The sequence below is a fragment of the Venturia canescens genome, chromosome 1 (genome assembly GCF_019457755.1).
Source record: "Venturia canescens isolate UGA chromosome 1, ASM1945775v1, whole genome shotgun sequence".
Lineage (NCBI taxonomy): Eukaryota > Metazoa > Arthropoda > Insecta > Hymenoptera > Ichneumonidae > Venturia > Venturia canescens.
Window position 1 is genome coordinate 4,174,746 of NC_057421.1, and position 15,837 is coordinate 4,190,582.

The 15,837-nt window shown below is 41.4% G+C and overlaps 2 protein-coding genes across 4 annotated transcripts in view; both read right to left on the reverse strand.

Moving 5' to 3' along the window:
* Positions 1-1,285, reverse strand: part of lilli (lilliputian) — a 172,804-nt gene extending 171,519 nt beyond the window's left edge. Inside the window, exon 1 of one of the 3 annotated variants that reach the window (XM_043410523.1) lies at positions 949-1,285. The gene's annotated coding sequence lies outside the window, so the exon portion shown is untranslated. Of the gene's footprint in view, positions 1-60; positions 464-948 lie in introns of those variants that run through there. The other 2 variants (XM_043410524.1, XM_043410525.1) reach the window with 2 other exon arrangements.
* An 8,538-nt stretch (positions 1,286-9,823) lies between these two features.
* The window catches only part of Ndf (Nucleosome-destabilizing factor), a 35,577-nt gene continuing 29,563 nt past the window's right edge, over positions 9,824-15,837 (reverse strand). Inside the window, exons 8-10 of the mRNA XM_043423048.1 lie at positions 13,772-13,882; positions 13,092-13,536; positions 9,824-12,751 (exon numbers count right to left, since the gene is read on the reverse strand). Coding sequence (XP_043278983.1) covers positions 12,552-12,751; positions 13,092-13,536; positions 13,772-13,882 — 756 coding nt within the window. The 3' untranslated portion in view covers positions 9,824-12,551. The remainder of the gene's footprint in view (positions 12,752-13,091; positions 13,537-13,771; positions 13,883-15,837) is intronic.

Consider the following 15,837-nt stretch of genomic DNA (forward strand, 5'->3'; position numbering starts at 1 on the left):
ATAATCGTCTAAGAAATTGCAAAGAATGGCGCAATTTGAAAAACATTGAAAAAATCGTACGAACGAATTGTCAAGAAGTGTCGAGAGTGTGGCCGAAAAGCGGAGAGCAACGACGAAAGGCAAAGCGCGTTTTGTTATTCGCGCATGTAATCAGCGCCGCCTGGTTTGAGAACGCGGTACGTTTGAACACCTCTTACGTTTTTAAGTGTATATGCGTGCAAGAGAGGCGCTGAGCGAGTTGAGCTCGTATGGGTGACACACAGAGCGAATAGTCTCAGTTCGATAACCCGTTATTAAAACTCTACTGCGAAGGAGTCTCTCGCGAGAGCGTCCCCCACCCGGTTCGCGTTTACGGTTCCGGTCCGTTTGCGATTGAACTGCTTGACACTGGTCTTTCCCTCTGTCTCAAACGTCGAAGCGTGGTGGCGCGTTCAAGCGATTGAAACAATCATGAATCTCGCGAGGTTTTTCTCGAGCCTCGAGAAAATCACACTTTTATGTGAAAACTGAAAAAAAAATAACGATCGAAAATCTGTTTACAGCGGGCACCGAAACTACTGCTCGTGTCGGAGCGGTTACTAGAGAAGGGCAAAATTTTAAAACGACACGCGCGCCACTCGCACACGGAGCTCGAACGAGTGCTCGAACGAACGAAACCGACGATAGCGGGCAAATAAACTTTATCTCCGATTTATTCCGCGTTTCCTACTGCTCATCGCATTTCCTTTTATCGATTTAACTTTTATCTTTTTACTTCTGTGAATAATTATATTTGCCCACGTACGCGTATGCATAGATATAAATTCATGGACATATGTTTACACGAAACACAATATGAACCTCGATAACGACACTGAAAAAACGTTTTTACACGTCATGAAAAAAAAAAACCGACGCACTTTCCACATCGGTAAATTAACAGAATAAACGAAAATAGCTTTTTCCTACTCGTCTATTTCCCACCGCTGTCACAATACGTTATCAATAACGATTGAAGGGAAGGGAAGACCGCGAGCGACTGTGTCAACGTCACACTGCCGAATCACGGATAAGTCGGCCAATCGGGGCTAAACTCGTTTCGAAAAGTTAAAATAAAGGCTAATAGCAGCCTGTTGAGGCGAACGAGCGAGCTTGCACACCCGTTACACACCGATAATAGCCCGTAAACATGTACGGATCTGTACACAATAAAACATGTTTGTATACACACGAAAATATACGTATGCGTTTAACGATATATACATATTGTTATTGAAGATTAAAAAGAACCCGCATCGCGCCACGACCACCTCTTTCCGGCGACTGACAGCGGCTCGTGTAGCGTTCAAGCACGTGCGATCTTAGTTTCGAGCATGGCCGCCGTTGTCGGCCTCTCCTCCCCTCTCCTCCGCCGCCTGCTCACTCCCCCCACCCACCCGCGATCCCTTCCGCGACCGTAGAACGCGCGACGAGCGACGCTCTCACGTCGTTTATATACACCACGATACAAAAAAGAGAGAAGCCGCGGAAAGAGTCGTTTCGCTTCTCGACGTAGCGCGAAAGGAACAGAAAAAACAGCAGGAAATTAAAAAAGAATCTTTCCGTATACCTCCTTTTCGACCGACTCGCCAACCCGCGAGAATTTTACCGTTCTACGCTCGATACACACTTTACTTTCTCATTACTTTTTTTCTCCCTGCAGATTTAATCACACACACACACACACACACGCGCGATTCGCCGTTTCAAGTGTAGAATTCGGATTCGTCCGTCCTGTGAAACCTGCGAGACTGGAAAAAAAATTCACGGGATAAATCGCATCAGTCTTTTCATCGGAGGACGCTTTCCCTTGTGGCGTCGTTTCCAAGTTTAAAAGTGCTGGGAAAAAAGAGCGACTTCGAACGAGGTAACGCGAGGCGAGCCCCGATCCAGCCCGTGCCGTCTCATTCTAATTAGCCAGCGTCTCAATCCGGCCGCGTTTCTGGATTCACGCGAAATTTCAACAGGTCAATTGGACGTGATCGAGCGCAAAAGGCTCTTATCAACACGCCATTCGATGGAAATAGAAAAAGGGAATAACCGCGGTCATTGGATCACGACTCTCGCGCAGTTTTAAAAACCTCCTTCCCGAGAGTTCAGCAGCGTTTCACCTCGTTATAACTTTGAATTCAATCGCACCCTCGTGTAACTTTACAAGCAGTGGAATTCAATCGACGCATTAAATTCAATCGAATCGTTTCGTGGTTGAACATTGCGAAAATTCCATTCGTGACTTCGTTCATGTTTTTTTCGTAGTTCGTGACAATTTTTTCACCTCTCATGCTGCGGCGAATAACGCTTCAATTCCCAGAATCGAAAGCACCACGCGCGGATCAGTAAAAACTTTTTTCTAGTCGTCAATTTCCCGCTCCGTTCGCGCAGTGGATCGCTCCATTTTTTCGGAGAAAATTGACAAAATCTGCGAGTACCGCGCAACAGGTCACTTACGCCGGTTTTTTTCGTATTTGTGAGGTTATGTTGTCCGAAAAGAACCGAAAGTCAGGGCAAATGAATTACGTTGAATTTCTCCACATCTGGTGTATTCCCTCGCGTTATGTTCGGGGTTAAATGACGAGGAAAATCTGACGGGAGGGAGCGTTTTGTAAATGACGGAGGAAAACTGAATCGAAGGTCGTGTGACAGCGCGGCGTTCATCGAGAACAAACACGTGCACAATCTTAGGTTAAAGGGAGAAGGAAAAAAATACCGAAATCTTGTTTCCCCACTTCTTGCAGGGTGACCCCGCAGGAGCTGCGTCGCCACTGGGTGCAAAAAGTATGTTCGCGGCGTTTCCTCTGTATTGACGCCACGCGCCACGGTGTGTCGTCGTTGAGAATTAAAAAGTTTGAGATTGGTATGCACGGAGATTCGAGTTGTCCATGGTTTATGAAAAATTGACCGAATTACGGAGGGAAATGAAAATTTTCTTGAAAATTTTCAAAACTCATGCGACAATGGAAGAAAAAGCTGGAAAAAATTGACGATTTTAATGAAAATAAATGACAACGCGATAGTCGTTGCAAGCAGCGTTCGACGTGCGGTCACATCGAATTTCGTGCACTCAATATTACACCGTTAATTGTTATCAGAAGAGATTAAGGATTCGGCGCGAAGGTTTAATCCTTGAGTTTGTCAAAATATGAGCAATGAGCAAAACGGTGGAGAATATGTACAAAAAAGTAAAGAGTTTGCGAAGCGTCGTGTGAAAATCGACGGGGAGCAGACCCGACTCGTAAACCTCGGTGAAACGACAAGTTGCAAGTATGAAGCTAAAGAAGCGTCATCCGAGCACGTTTGAGGAGTGCATTGGCTCACGATAAGGTGTAAATTCAGTCTTACGAGATAACCTTTGAACGCGCATGTGCCTAGCTCAATACCGACGCTGCCAAGATTATTGGGTTACGACGTTTCGTCCATATGGTTTGATGATAGGTGTACGTATAATAAACAGAGAGATGTGGGAGGTTACGAGTGTGGAAAGAGAGCGGTCGCGCATGCGCGAGTGCGAGAAGGAGATGGGAGAGAGGGAGAAAAAAGTCGGATCGGAAAGTAAGAGTGTTCGCGACCCAAGGACGTTCGCGAAGCGGGAATCACGATCATAAGATAAGACGGGATACCGAGGAGCCGCTAGGTGGCAACGATCCCCCTACCGTTGCAGCCAGCACTCGCCGACCCTCTCGAACGCCTCTCTTTCTCTCGCTCTTTTCTCTTCCCATCGCTCCGTTTCTTTTTCTCTCCCGCGAGGTGGTCGGTGCTTCCCCCTACCGTTTGAGCTCAATGGCGGAGGAACCGTTCGCATATTACCGGCCAAGTCAAAGTCGCACGAGCCACTCTCCGCCACTGTGCTGCTCTCTGGCACAGCCGGTTCGAGGTGGAAATAGCACCCGACGCACCGCCACCGAACGTGTCTCGTATATATTTGCTGCCCGCCTCCTGCGAGCATCAGTAAGAGCGAGAAAGAAAAATCGGGAGAGAGAAAGAGCAAGAAAAAGAAACAGATTTCTCGATGGAAAATAATGGTACCGTAAGCGTTCCACTTCTCGAAGAAAACGCTCCGGAATGCGTGTGCGCACCTTTCTTGGCAAAGGCGCACGCATCGCTCTGAGAGAGTATCAACCAATTTGTTTTTCCCACTTCCACTATTTTTCGCGCTCGCCACGTGTCGCCCTCTACTCACCCACCTGTAACCGCTTTTCCTTTTTTGTACCGCGATTAGAGGTTATGAACGCTACGTTTTTCGGACTTTATTTCTGTGCTTTTCGGATCAGGAGAAATCAACGTCGGACACCGTGTCCTGCTCAACAAATCATTTTGACCGACACAACGCGAAATAATACGAGTGAAATGATTTTTACTAACCGCATCGGTCATTTTAGTGATGTGCAACTCGAAATACTTGGACGTTCAATAAACAATCCTCCTCGAAAACACATTCTTATTTACCGAATTTTAACCTAAAAAAGTTTGCATAATCTTTTGTTTCGAAAGTCCATTAGACATGGAAAACTTGATAAACGGGTAATAAAACGTTATAATAACGACCTCGTAATCTCACCGTGTATAAATTCGCCTAGCGTTGAAGAGCAATTACGCATAGTTATAACTTCCTTATTCTCAAAGCATGGTGTACAGATTTTTCATTCTTCCTTGTCAAATCGTTAGAAACTATTTTTATGCACCTTAATTATCCAGAGAAACGATTAAATAAAATTCGTTTTATTTTCTAGTTGATTATTTTTTCAAACTTTATTGAACCAACCGGTGGTTTTGTATCAACGGTTTTCCGATCATGAAATACAGAGAACGTGGATTTCAAATTATTCTCATTGTGCTCGGAACAATTGAGTTAGTAACCGTGATCTGTTATCAATGATCTTCGAAATCGATATGGTATCTCCGATCGAAAATTAAGCCGTGGGCGAAATCGAAACAACGATGAGTCGAACAGGTGGCTAAAGTCACCTTGAAAAATATGCGAAAGGAGCATCAAAGCCTGCTCTTTCCCATAAAACGCAGCATACATAGAATGCTGCGTTTCTAAAAAATTCAACGTTATTTCATAAAAGAAAAAAACGGTAAGCGAGGACTTTTAAGATTGAAGGCTGTCGGGCGTCCGGTAGTAACAATATTTCCTTAGTACAAAACAATCATTTTTCAGTAGCGAATAAAATTGTTCGTTCAAAAAAAACGTGACAACAGTTCTTTATGTGTTTGTGCTCGAATGGAAAAAAAGAAGATCGATCCAAAGTTTTTTCTTGGAGTTCGAATGAATCTAAAATCGCTCATTATCGGTTCGCATCGAGCAAATTTCAAACTGCGGAATACATAATGAGTTTGAACAACTGAAATAACTTTGTGGAAAATTCGATCTCTAATATGGCGTTCGAGAATCGATCGTAATGACGAGGCTGTCAATTTTCTTCCAGTGCTTATTGCTTTGGCTCGTCTTCGTAAAACAACCAATTCGTACAACTTTATTTTATTCTGTTTAAAAAAATGATTGAAAAATCGTTTTTTCTCAAGTTGACTCGTTGTCACAAATTTGCTCCGAGAGTGCGATCGAAAATATTTATTTTGAAAAAATGATAAATTGTGAAAACGTCTGTAGACTTTACCGGTAATAATGACAATGGATTAACCAACTACGATTATATTCCCTCCGTGGGTGACACCACAGCATGGATACTCGTCGTATACACACGCATATATAACCTTTTGCTATACCGAAATACCGGGTTTAGTTTTCGTCATTTCACCCTTCGATGCTATTTCGAATTTTCTCGACCGGAGACGAGTATAATCGTCGATATTTTTGTCGTTATATTCAACCGAAAGCCGCGAACTCCGATGATAATATTCGTAATGTGCACTAGCGGTTAGCGATAATAACTTTTTTAAATCTTAAACGTCTCCGAATCTCACTTCGTCTAATTGATGGATCCGCGAAGCACTTTGTTACAATGTGCAGCATTCGATGTTTGACACGGCTGACGAACTTTGAGGAAATATTTTCAATAATGAGATTGAGAATCAAGAAAAAGAAAGAGAGAGGACGACGAAACGAAATCAAGTTTTATCAGCTGGAGCTATATAAATGATTGAAACGTATCGCTCAGTAAGCGTTCTATTATTATTATTCGAGCCACTTCGTTGTTCCTCCCACCAGTAAATTGTCGCTTCCCTCCAGAGCGCTTTCAATGATTCGAGACTCAACAACTTCACGTCACGAACTCTTCGCCTTTCTGCGTCCCCCCCCCCCCACCCTCCCTCCCGCCCCGCCCTCTTTCTACCCGGCATCCGCTCGCTTCCCGTCTCTTTTTTTTCTCAGCTTTCGCTCCTTCACAATCGCCAGCGTATTCACGTCGCCGAAACGTTTAAACTATTTTTTCTTGTTCTTTCATCATCTATTCATTTTGGAAGGCATCCAAAGAGCGATAATCTCTTTCTTACCTCTCACTCCCGTCTCTTGGTGTCTTATCCTCTATTATTTTGATTTTCATTGGCGCTCTCGTCGCGTCGCGTTCTACGTGTGTGTGTGCGTGAGCGCATTTGTTGCATGCGAAGAAGTATCTGCGGGGGTCGGAGGTGGACGGTAAGAGGGCGCCACGGAAATATTGCGACGACGTAAGCCGCGGAAGAGCACGAAACTCTGGAAACATGAAATTGAAAAGGGCAGAATAGTGAAGAATGATGCGATCGTGGATGATTGAGAAACGATCCTGATCGAGGTGCGAAAGTGAAAATCAATGATTAATTCGTTATGGAGAATAGAGAGCATTGACAAAAGACGAAAGAAAGAGAGGGAGCGTTACGAGAGTTGCGCGAATGCATTAGAGAAACCCGATTTTCTACGTCGTCGCGCATTACCGCGTAAACAGAGCGCGCGCGCTTCGCGGCTCACGGCCATACATACACGGTGTTTTCATCCGCAAGGTTTCCTGCCATCTATACTATTATATGTACACTGTTTACTGTATACTTCTTTCGCCAGAGCTCAACAGGAGAAAGAATAAAAATGTCACTTGCACAACACACCGTGTTAATAAATAACGAAGAATAAAAAATTGCAACGTCAGACAAGCCAGCGTATCGCCGTGTGGGCCGGGAATTATCGAAACAATTACCCGAAAGACGTTCGTCTGTGAAAATACGCGGCCGTTAGACGCGCTGTCCTTGCGCGAAGACTCATCGCCCGTGGAATTTTCAAAAGTAGACAGGGCCCAAATTTCTTTGGGTAAATAAAAACAAAAATTACTCTAAACGAAACCGAAACATGCGTCGAAACTCTCAACAGCCAGCGCATCGTGTTCGAAAAAATTTTCTTCGCTATAATCTACAGCATAATCAGGGGTTAATAGAACAACGAAATTCCAACGTTTTCCATGATGTTGATTCCTAGTCCTTTGAAAAACTTGAAATTATTATAGAGCCCAATTTTCATCAAAGATACAAAGCTGTCATCGCGACAACGGTATTTCCGTCTTCTCATTGATTCTCTTGAAAAAATTAAATTCTTATTGGTCGCTTTGTTCGCAGTTATCTTATAATTGAATGTATTTTTCATCGTGCATCTCTGACTTGTTGTTTTCAAAACACTAAAACTTTGTTTCAATCTATTCGCATTTTCCGTAACATTACAGAACGAAACGTAAAATTTCGTGATTTTGTTCAACTTGTTCAATGGATATACAAATGCGCTCAGTCTCAAAAACTACGGCGAGCTTCCTGCAAAATATCGAAAACAAGTGGGAGAAATCAGTACGATGGACGAGATGAAACAATGAAAGTGCAAAATCGGAAATAGTCGGAGAAAAAAAATATTCCAATGACTGCAATGGAGAACGTGGAAAAAGAGACAATAGAGACTTATTCATATGATATAAAACTTTTCTCGACGAAACGTACAAGGCCTAAGAGAGACCGGACGATCCGAAAAGACCTTGGCGTGACGTTGATCGTTTCGCCGGATCGGATGAGCTTACGATCTTGATATCAGCGACGTTTAGGGTGCGAATCGAGACTGTGTGCGTTTGAATGAATGTTTACACCGGAATAATGGGCACAACGTTGACTCTGAGGGAAGGTCTATCGATGTATAACCACTTGGGGGTCAATCGCATTTGAAAATTTGTCTATATACCTCTTCGCGTGTTATTTATCCGTGCTCTCATGCAACATATATAAATGTATTTGAACATGTATTTACGAGTCGTTCCGTCACGTGGTACGAAACGGTTTGAACGACGTGTTTAGCTATATTGACACGAGTGGACAGCCGCGACGGGACTGATCGAGGCTCGAGGCGCTCGAGCCACAGGTGTCATCAGTCCGAGCTCCATCCCCACCACCTCGCCTCCCTCATTGACCAGAATTCTCGCGCGCTCGGTCTCTCCTCTTTTCTTCCAGGCGTTTCGCTCGTCTGCGCGCACGCCAAACTCCGACGTGTTACAACGCTACCATAATGTTCTTATCATAAAATACGCACCATGGAGTTCGATCGTACTATACAGGGGCAAGATTCACAGCGGGAAGAAAATGAAAGGGCGGAAAAGGGTGGACATCGAATACCTTCAGAAAACAAAATTGGCTTCCGCTCTGATAAATGCTTCTTCTCCGTGTAATAAAACGACAAATTTTGCGACTCGATTGGCGATATGTCAGGGATAAAAGCAGTATAATCCGGTCCTGTGCACTGCGAAAATGCATTTGTTTGGAACAAGTCGATAGATTCTTCCGCATGATTTTTCTTTCGACTGACAGTTGAATCGTTAATCGAAATCGTCACGAGCATCAACTTGCAACGATAAAATGTCGTCGTATCCAACGAAATAAACGATTTCCTAAAATACTCCGTTGTCTTATTCGTCGATGGAACCTCTCCCGGAATGGCAGATCAGTAGGTCTTCATAAATATTATAACCAATGTCGCCTTCGGTCAAGTCGTTACTGGTCCTCGAATTAACCCTTAGTGTGCACACCTTCGCAGCGAGACATTTAGTGCACATGGGGTCACTTTTGACATCGAATATTTCGGTAACTATGCGCTTTTCGGAACAAAAGGTTTAGTCACTTTTTGCAGTGAATTTATCCAACTTTAAGGCTGAGATGTCGGATTTCCAAAAAAATCTCTTTTCATTGTTCAAAAACGTGCTCAAAGTTGATAGTGCGCGTAAAAAGCACTTTTTCGGTTAAATCTCTCGTAAAAAATTAAATTTTGAGTTTTGAAAAAAATCCTTGCAGAGTTTTACGGACAAGGGTCCTGCTTTAAGGGAAAAATAGTCCACTTTGGAACCGTTCGAAAAAGTGTATTTATTTTGGAGTATGAAGTAGCTGTGCTCCCTACTTTTGGAGAGAGGATAACGATTTCTTAATATTGGGGCTTTTACTTACGAGATGCTCATCTGTAAATGCTATTTATGTGAGAAAAAAATTTTGGGGTTAACCCAGATGCACACTAAGGGTTAAAAAAATTTCAAGTTAATATTACTGTCAAAATTCAAAGGTGATTATTCGAGTGAAAATCAATTTGAAAAATTGAACAATTTTTCACGAAATATTTATATTTTACTTTGATAATTTTGTAATGAAATTGTGTTTACAATTAGAGGGTAGAAAAGATAAATCGACGTGTTATTTTCGCTAACTCGACACCGTGCGATAAGAATGGTGTAACAATTTTCGTATCCTCAACAACAATTTGATAATGAACCTAAAACTGTTTCTCTTCTACGGAGAAATGTGCACGTATTTATTAAGCTATTGGTTTTCTTTTTCGTTTTTTGGTAAACAACATGGATTCGTTTGGTATTAATTCAAATAGATATTTATTCAAAAACCAGTGTATTTCATGACAAAACATATAACGCGTATCAGCAGATGCAGCGTATTTTTTTTTTTAACGTGCATATTTTTCACTCACACTCTTCTAGCTTACCTCTCGTCACTTATCGTCAAAGATTTGTTTGTATTTTTGTTGCCTTTTTTTTTTTTTTTTTTTTTTAATTCTTTTCTCATTTCATAATATAATATTTTATCTTCCTATTTATCTTTCTCTCGGTTTCTTTCTCGCCAGATTCTCACCCGTTACATCTATTACATCGTAATTCGTGTATGTGTAATTATATTGATTTCAATTATATATTTATATATATATTCATATAGATATAAATATATATATGTGTATAAATATATATATATTTATATTTATTTCGTCTACAGTAATATCTCTGCCTCGTACCACGTTACACGTGTACAATTCATCGTCGAGTAACGACACACAACTGCGTCGGTAGTTTACATGAGGGTACGTGATATGGGCGAGTTTAACGATAACGACGACGACTCGTTTGATAATTACATTCTCATTTTTGTTCCGATTTTTTAGCTTCTTTTGTTCGTTGCACTTTAAGAATTGTTAATATTGAACGATCATCGGGCACGACGACGAGACAGAAATAGGTCTCGGGCCCCGCATCGTATTGTTCGAAGAAAATCCGGCTCAATGGCACAATTAAGAAACGTCGTTCTAGATTTGTTTTCTCGGTGGTAAGGAAAAAATGATCGACCAGACGACGAGGATGTAGTGCCACGAATTATTTAACACGAGCTCTCGAAAGAAAAAATATTGCAACGTTTGATCGAATTATTTCTGTCGATGTTTGAATTTACAAAGTGGATTATTACACTATACAAGGTTAGCCCATCGATCGTTTATTCTCGCATATCCCTAAATCATTCTTTCCTCTTGATGATCTACGCGAACGGTTTTTACTGAAGATCTTACGGATTTGTGTGGATTTTGAATATCGCTGTGTCACTGGTCGAGGCAGAGATTTACTGAACAAAATTAGATCTATCGAACAAAAATAAAAATAGAAAATAAAAACTATTTGTATGTTTGTATGTACGCAGGGCTTGCGTTTACCACGAATGGATCGATTTGGAAAATGGATCAATTGCATTTATGTTTCATGTAACTCGACGACAAAATTGTGTGTTTCAAACCTTTGCACAAGTTCTGTCAAAAAATGGGATGCCTCGAAAAAATAGTTATCGAACGTTGATGAGATTACCGATATTCAGTATTTCCGTTAATTTCCTGTCTCCCCTCCACTTTTGTTTCTCAAATTCTTTGTTGATTCGAAATGGGAAACAATATTTACTCTGGGGATTTTTAGAAATTTCGTTACAGCGAATGAATCGTCTTGAAATAACGGAACGACATTTGTAAAAATAATCGTGATATAAAATCGAACAGCTTAAAATCAATAACTAAAAAAATTTTTCTTCAGTATAATTACGTCTCAATACCGCACTCACAGACAAAACGAAAAAAAAAAAAAAAAAATCAGTCCTTCGGTTCGCGATGATCCAATTTAGTCACTGACAATGACAAATGTTTAAAAAATCATGTACATATTCGTTAAACGAGCTCAAACGGATAACTGATCGGAATGTTTTTATTTTACGTATCGGTTGTTCGAAAAATCACTAATTGATGATCCATTCGTGGTAAACTCCCTTGCCTCCCTTTCTCGGGTATATCGAGGCTTCGGAGTAGGATCTTGAGGCATGAGAGATGAGGATCCTCGGTAGAAGAACTTTCCACGTGAAATTCGGTACGATTAAGGAGAAACGTCTTCAACTTCAAAGATTAACTTTTCTGATCTTTAATTCTTTAAATAATATGCATGTCTCTAACAATCTTTCGTGGAGCAGTATTGTAAGGCACAATCTCAAAAAAGTGTCGAGATGCGTGTGATCATTGTCAGCTGCATCCATCACCTACTCGGCGTAACGTAACGGAGGTTTTTTTCCCTTCGTAATTTCGCCTCGTGACCGATAATCGAGTATTAGGAATGCTGTATCAATATATATTTTTTCTATATACGTTTGAACAAAGACCCAACGAAAAAAGTTTTTAATCGTAGAACTTTGTCGTCCAGTTGAACTCGGTTGTCACTTGTTTTGCATTCGTCGTATCGATCGAAACGTTCGATTCATTGAATTTCTTCTTTCACGAACATGACAAACTTTGAGATATTTGAAAATTGAATCGGTAATTCACGCTAGCTTGCTATTTCTTGAAAATAAACGGTTGAAGAACACAGTGAAAAGCTCTGCATATCAAGATAGTTCAAACTCTCAGCCATATAACTCAAGTGAAGTTGAAAGTAAAAAAAAAAAAAACGTTACAGTTCCAAAAGGGAAGGGAGGATCGTGAGTCCAGCACTTCGAATGACGAGATACTTGTCGATATATTACCGAAAGCTGGAAAAGAAGAATTTTTTTTGTCTTACACACATTCAGCACATCCCTCGTTCATCTTTTCTTTTCCTACCGCTTTGACGTCATCCTTCATAATCGTTATTTTCAATTAATTCTCCTGTTTTTTCGCTAAGTCTTTCTATTACATATTCTCCCGATTATACGTTCTTGGTCACGCATAGTCAAAGGATCGAGGAGGGGGAGAACAACGTCAGATATTGCAATAAATATCTTATAGCAAAAGCCCGTTCGATGATCAGCCCCGGTTAGAACCTGGCTCTGATGTAAACGGCTGAGGCATCGTGTGCACCGTATCCCAAACGCTTCGCGTGCTTGTAAACCTCATTCGCCGCTGCCGCTAGAGGCAATGGCTGTTCCAGCTGATCGCTCATACCCAACGACAATCTCAAATCTTTCTGCATATGCTGAAGCGGTAATTGCGTTGGAAAACCTCCTTCGATTATTGCTGCAACCATAAAACAAACGAATTATGAAAATTATTCATTTTCTAGGAGCAGATTAGATAACCTGCTATTTATACAAAATTTTGGTAATTATCTCATTTGTTTCATGACTCATATGAAATTTCTGTTCAACTGGACAAAACTCCAAGTGAAGAGTGAATTTTTTTATTGTCAAAATCAACGAAAAATCGGTTCTGAGTAAAAATTCTTGCAAAAATTCCACAACTACAGACCCAGTTCATAAATTTACTAAACATTCATCCTCTCCTGTCAATCCACGAGGTGTAAAATGGAAGAATAGCAAATTTGTGTAAATAATTAAAATTATTCAACGTCTTTTACCTCGTCCCTTGTCAAGAATTGCTGGACATGCCAGTGACGTAAGTTCGAGTACTTCGAGAACGTCTTTTTGTTGTAGTCCAGCACGATCAGCTAGTGCCATGCTTTCCGCGAGTCCGGCGAGTGTAACGCCCGCCATCAGTTGAAGCACAAGATTCATTTTGGTAGCATTGCCAACTTCGCCGAGATAAAAGCTGTTTTTGCCCATCGCCTCGAAGCACGATTGACATTCGTCAAATAGAGACCTATCACCGGCTGCTAAAATAACGAGTGTTCCTTCTTGGGCGTGTGTCTTGCTCCCCTGAACTTGAGCCTCGAGGTAACGTCCACCCTTGGCGTTTATCGCCTCGGCTATGTCTTGCGAGGTCTCCGCGTCTATACCCGTCATTTCTACGTATCCTTTGTCCGATGATATTTCCGTCAATACTCCACAATTACCGAACACCATCTGTAATTAAAGATTTTTCGTCATTAATCATGCTCGCTAAAAGTTTTCTTTCTGTCTCCACTGAACGTTTTAACGGAATTCAACGATCATTTTTCATTTCATAGAATAGAAAATATTATCTCTGACTTTTCAACAAATTCAGATATCCAAAAAAATTATGATGATTTTCTGTATACTCCCCCGAGTTCTTTTCCCTTATTTGACCATCAAAAAGATACTCATTCGCTATACGTACATCTTTTGTCGCCTGCGGATCAGCCACGCAAGAAAATGTGATATCGGCAGCTTGGACCACATCCGAAGGTGTCATACCTTGCTCAGCACCAGCTTTCACAAAATCGGTGCACTGTAATTAGAGGAAAAAATAAACGTTGCAGGATGGCATTTTATTCAGTTTTTCTACAGAATTCCGAAAAGTTCTCTAGATTTCGAGGAAATCGACGAGTAAGTCAAACTCATTAAAAAGTAAGTAACATTGAAAATTCCTCGATTTTTTCAAAATTAATCTTGTGTTTTGAATCGATTAAAAAAAAAAATCCTCACGGTTTTTCGGTTAAATTTCGTAATAAAATCCAGAGTTTTGAGATTTTTTCAAAAAGTCTATGACAGATACTTTTTCATGAAATATCAATTCACTTGTAACTTCATTTCAATTTACTTTTTATTCTAGTTTCTTGTGAAAAATTATTTTTTTTACAGAATACTAAGAATGTAAAGTTCTTATATTTCCTGGTCGACGCTCAATAGTATTTGTTATTGGTCACAACAGCTCGATTCTTCAAAAAAAGTGTAATTTTCCCTCAAGAATTTGCGCTTGAATTATTGACCGATGGTAATGAATCTTCGGGAGAATGTGAAGATATATTTTCTGCAAAGCTCCATTTTTGCTTGTAAAAACCGGAATGTTTTCAGCATTCCGTTATCGCTTGAACGTTCAGGCGAATGATAACAAATTTTTTTCATGCAAAAATCGTTCAACAGAGGAGTTGTAAAAAATCATGTTCTGAACATTGCGACGCCATCCCTCGGTTGGCAACAGAATCGAGCGTTTAAGTGGCGGAGGGATCGAGAGATGGCGCCACGTCGAGATTCGAGTGTGACGCGCCATTTGATTGCTTCTTCTCGTCACGTACCGTCCGACTGGTGTTAGCAGCAGTTTCGGCGCGCAACGCCAAAAGCTTTCTACAGCGCACTCGCCACATCAGCAATCGACGCCATGATCCAACCGAGGCTTGGCTTCTAATTTTTTGTTCCAAGCAGTAATTATGGATTTACAAGGTAGTTGGAAAGGCCGTGTTACACGAAGGTCAAATATAACTAATCATATGGCTGATACGATGAGATTTGTGGTTAGAAATTCTAAATTATTTTTGAAGCTTTACGTTGTTTTCTGGGGGGGGGGGGGGGGGGGAATGTTCAGAAAAGTTCGAGAAATCTCTCGACTCTTCCAAGGGAGCGAGGCCTACGAACAAAATGGCTCACCGAGCAAAGTTGCTCAACGCTAAAGATCTTCGCGACTAATTGAGCCAAGTTCTAACTAGACAGGTTCCGTTGCGTCATGCTACGATCTCCGCATGTTGTAATCGCCTGATTCTTTCTCGATTTCTTTTTTCCGTCCGTACTGAGCGCAAACGATACGTCAAAACGATCGCAACGAGAAAAGAACATCGCGTAATAATGACAAAATGTCGAGCTTACACTGTGCCACTCTGTGCAGTTCCTGCGCCACTCCCCAATCGAACGAGAACGGATATTGGAGTGGCGATAGTGAATGTGCAATTTTTGTCAAGCTTTTGTGTATCTATGCAGCGATGACTAGTCGTCTCGCTGTGGCCTCGATTTCAAACACACAAACGTCGTTCTCGTCAAAGGAGAACTGCTCGGTCGTCCAAATGATCGTGTCTCTCTTTCACGACGTGCGAGAGCAATTTTTAATTTTGGTGGACAAGCAAAAATATGTATCGCTTCGTTGGAGCTAAGAAAATAACGCATCCTACAACTCGTTCGCTCTGCCAATAGAATTGACTGTAATGCAGAGTTCCAGAGTGAAAAAATAAATTTTTGTCACACAATTTATTAGTGAATTTCCAATACTCTATCGTCTGACTCTGTAAGCTCACACACAGGCTTTCCTGGGCAATACCCAGGGGGGGGGGCGAGAGAGCGTTGCCCGATCTGTTGGAGGCTCGTGTTGGTCAAATGAATAGCTACTTCCACGGGAGACCGGAACAACTTCCACCATAATATTGCCCTAGCAACAGGCGGTGTAACAGCTCGTTTATCGCATTTCGTTCGTACAAT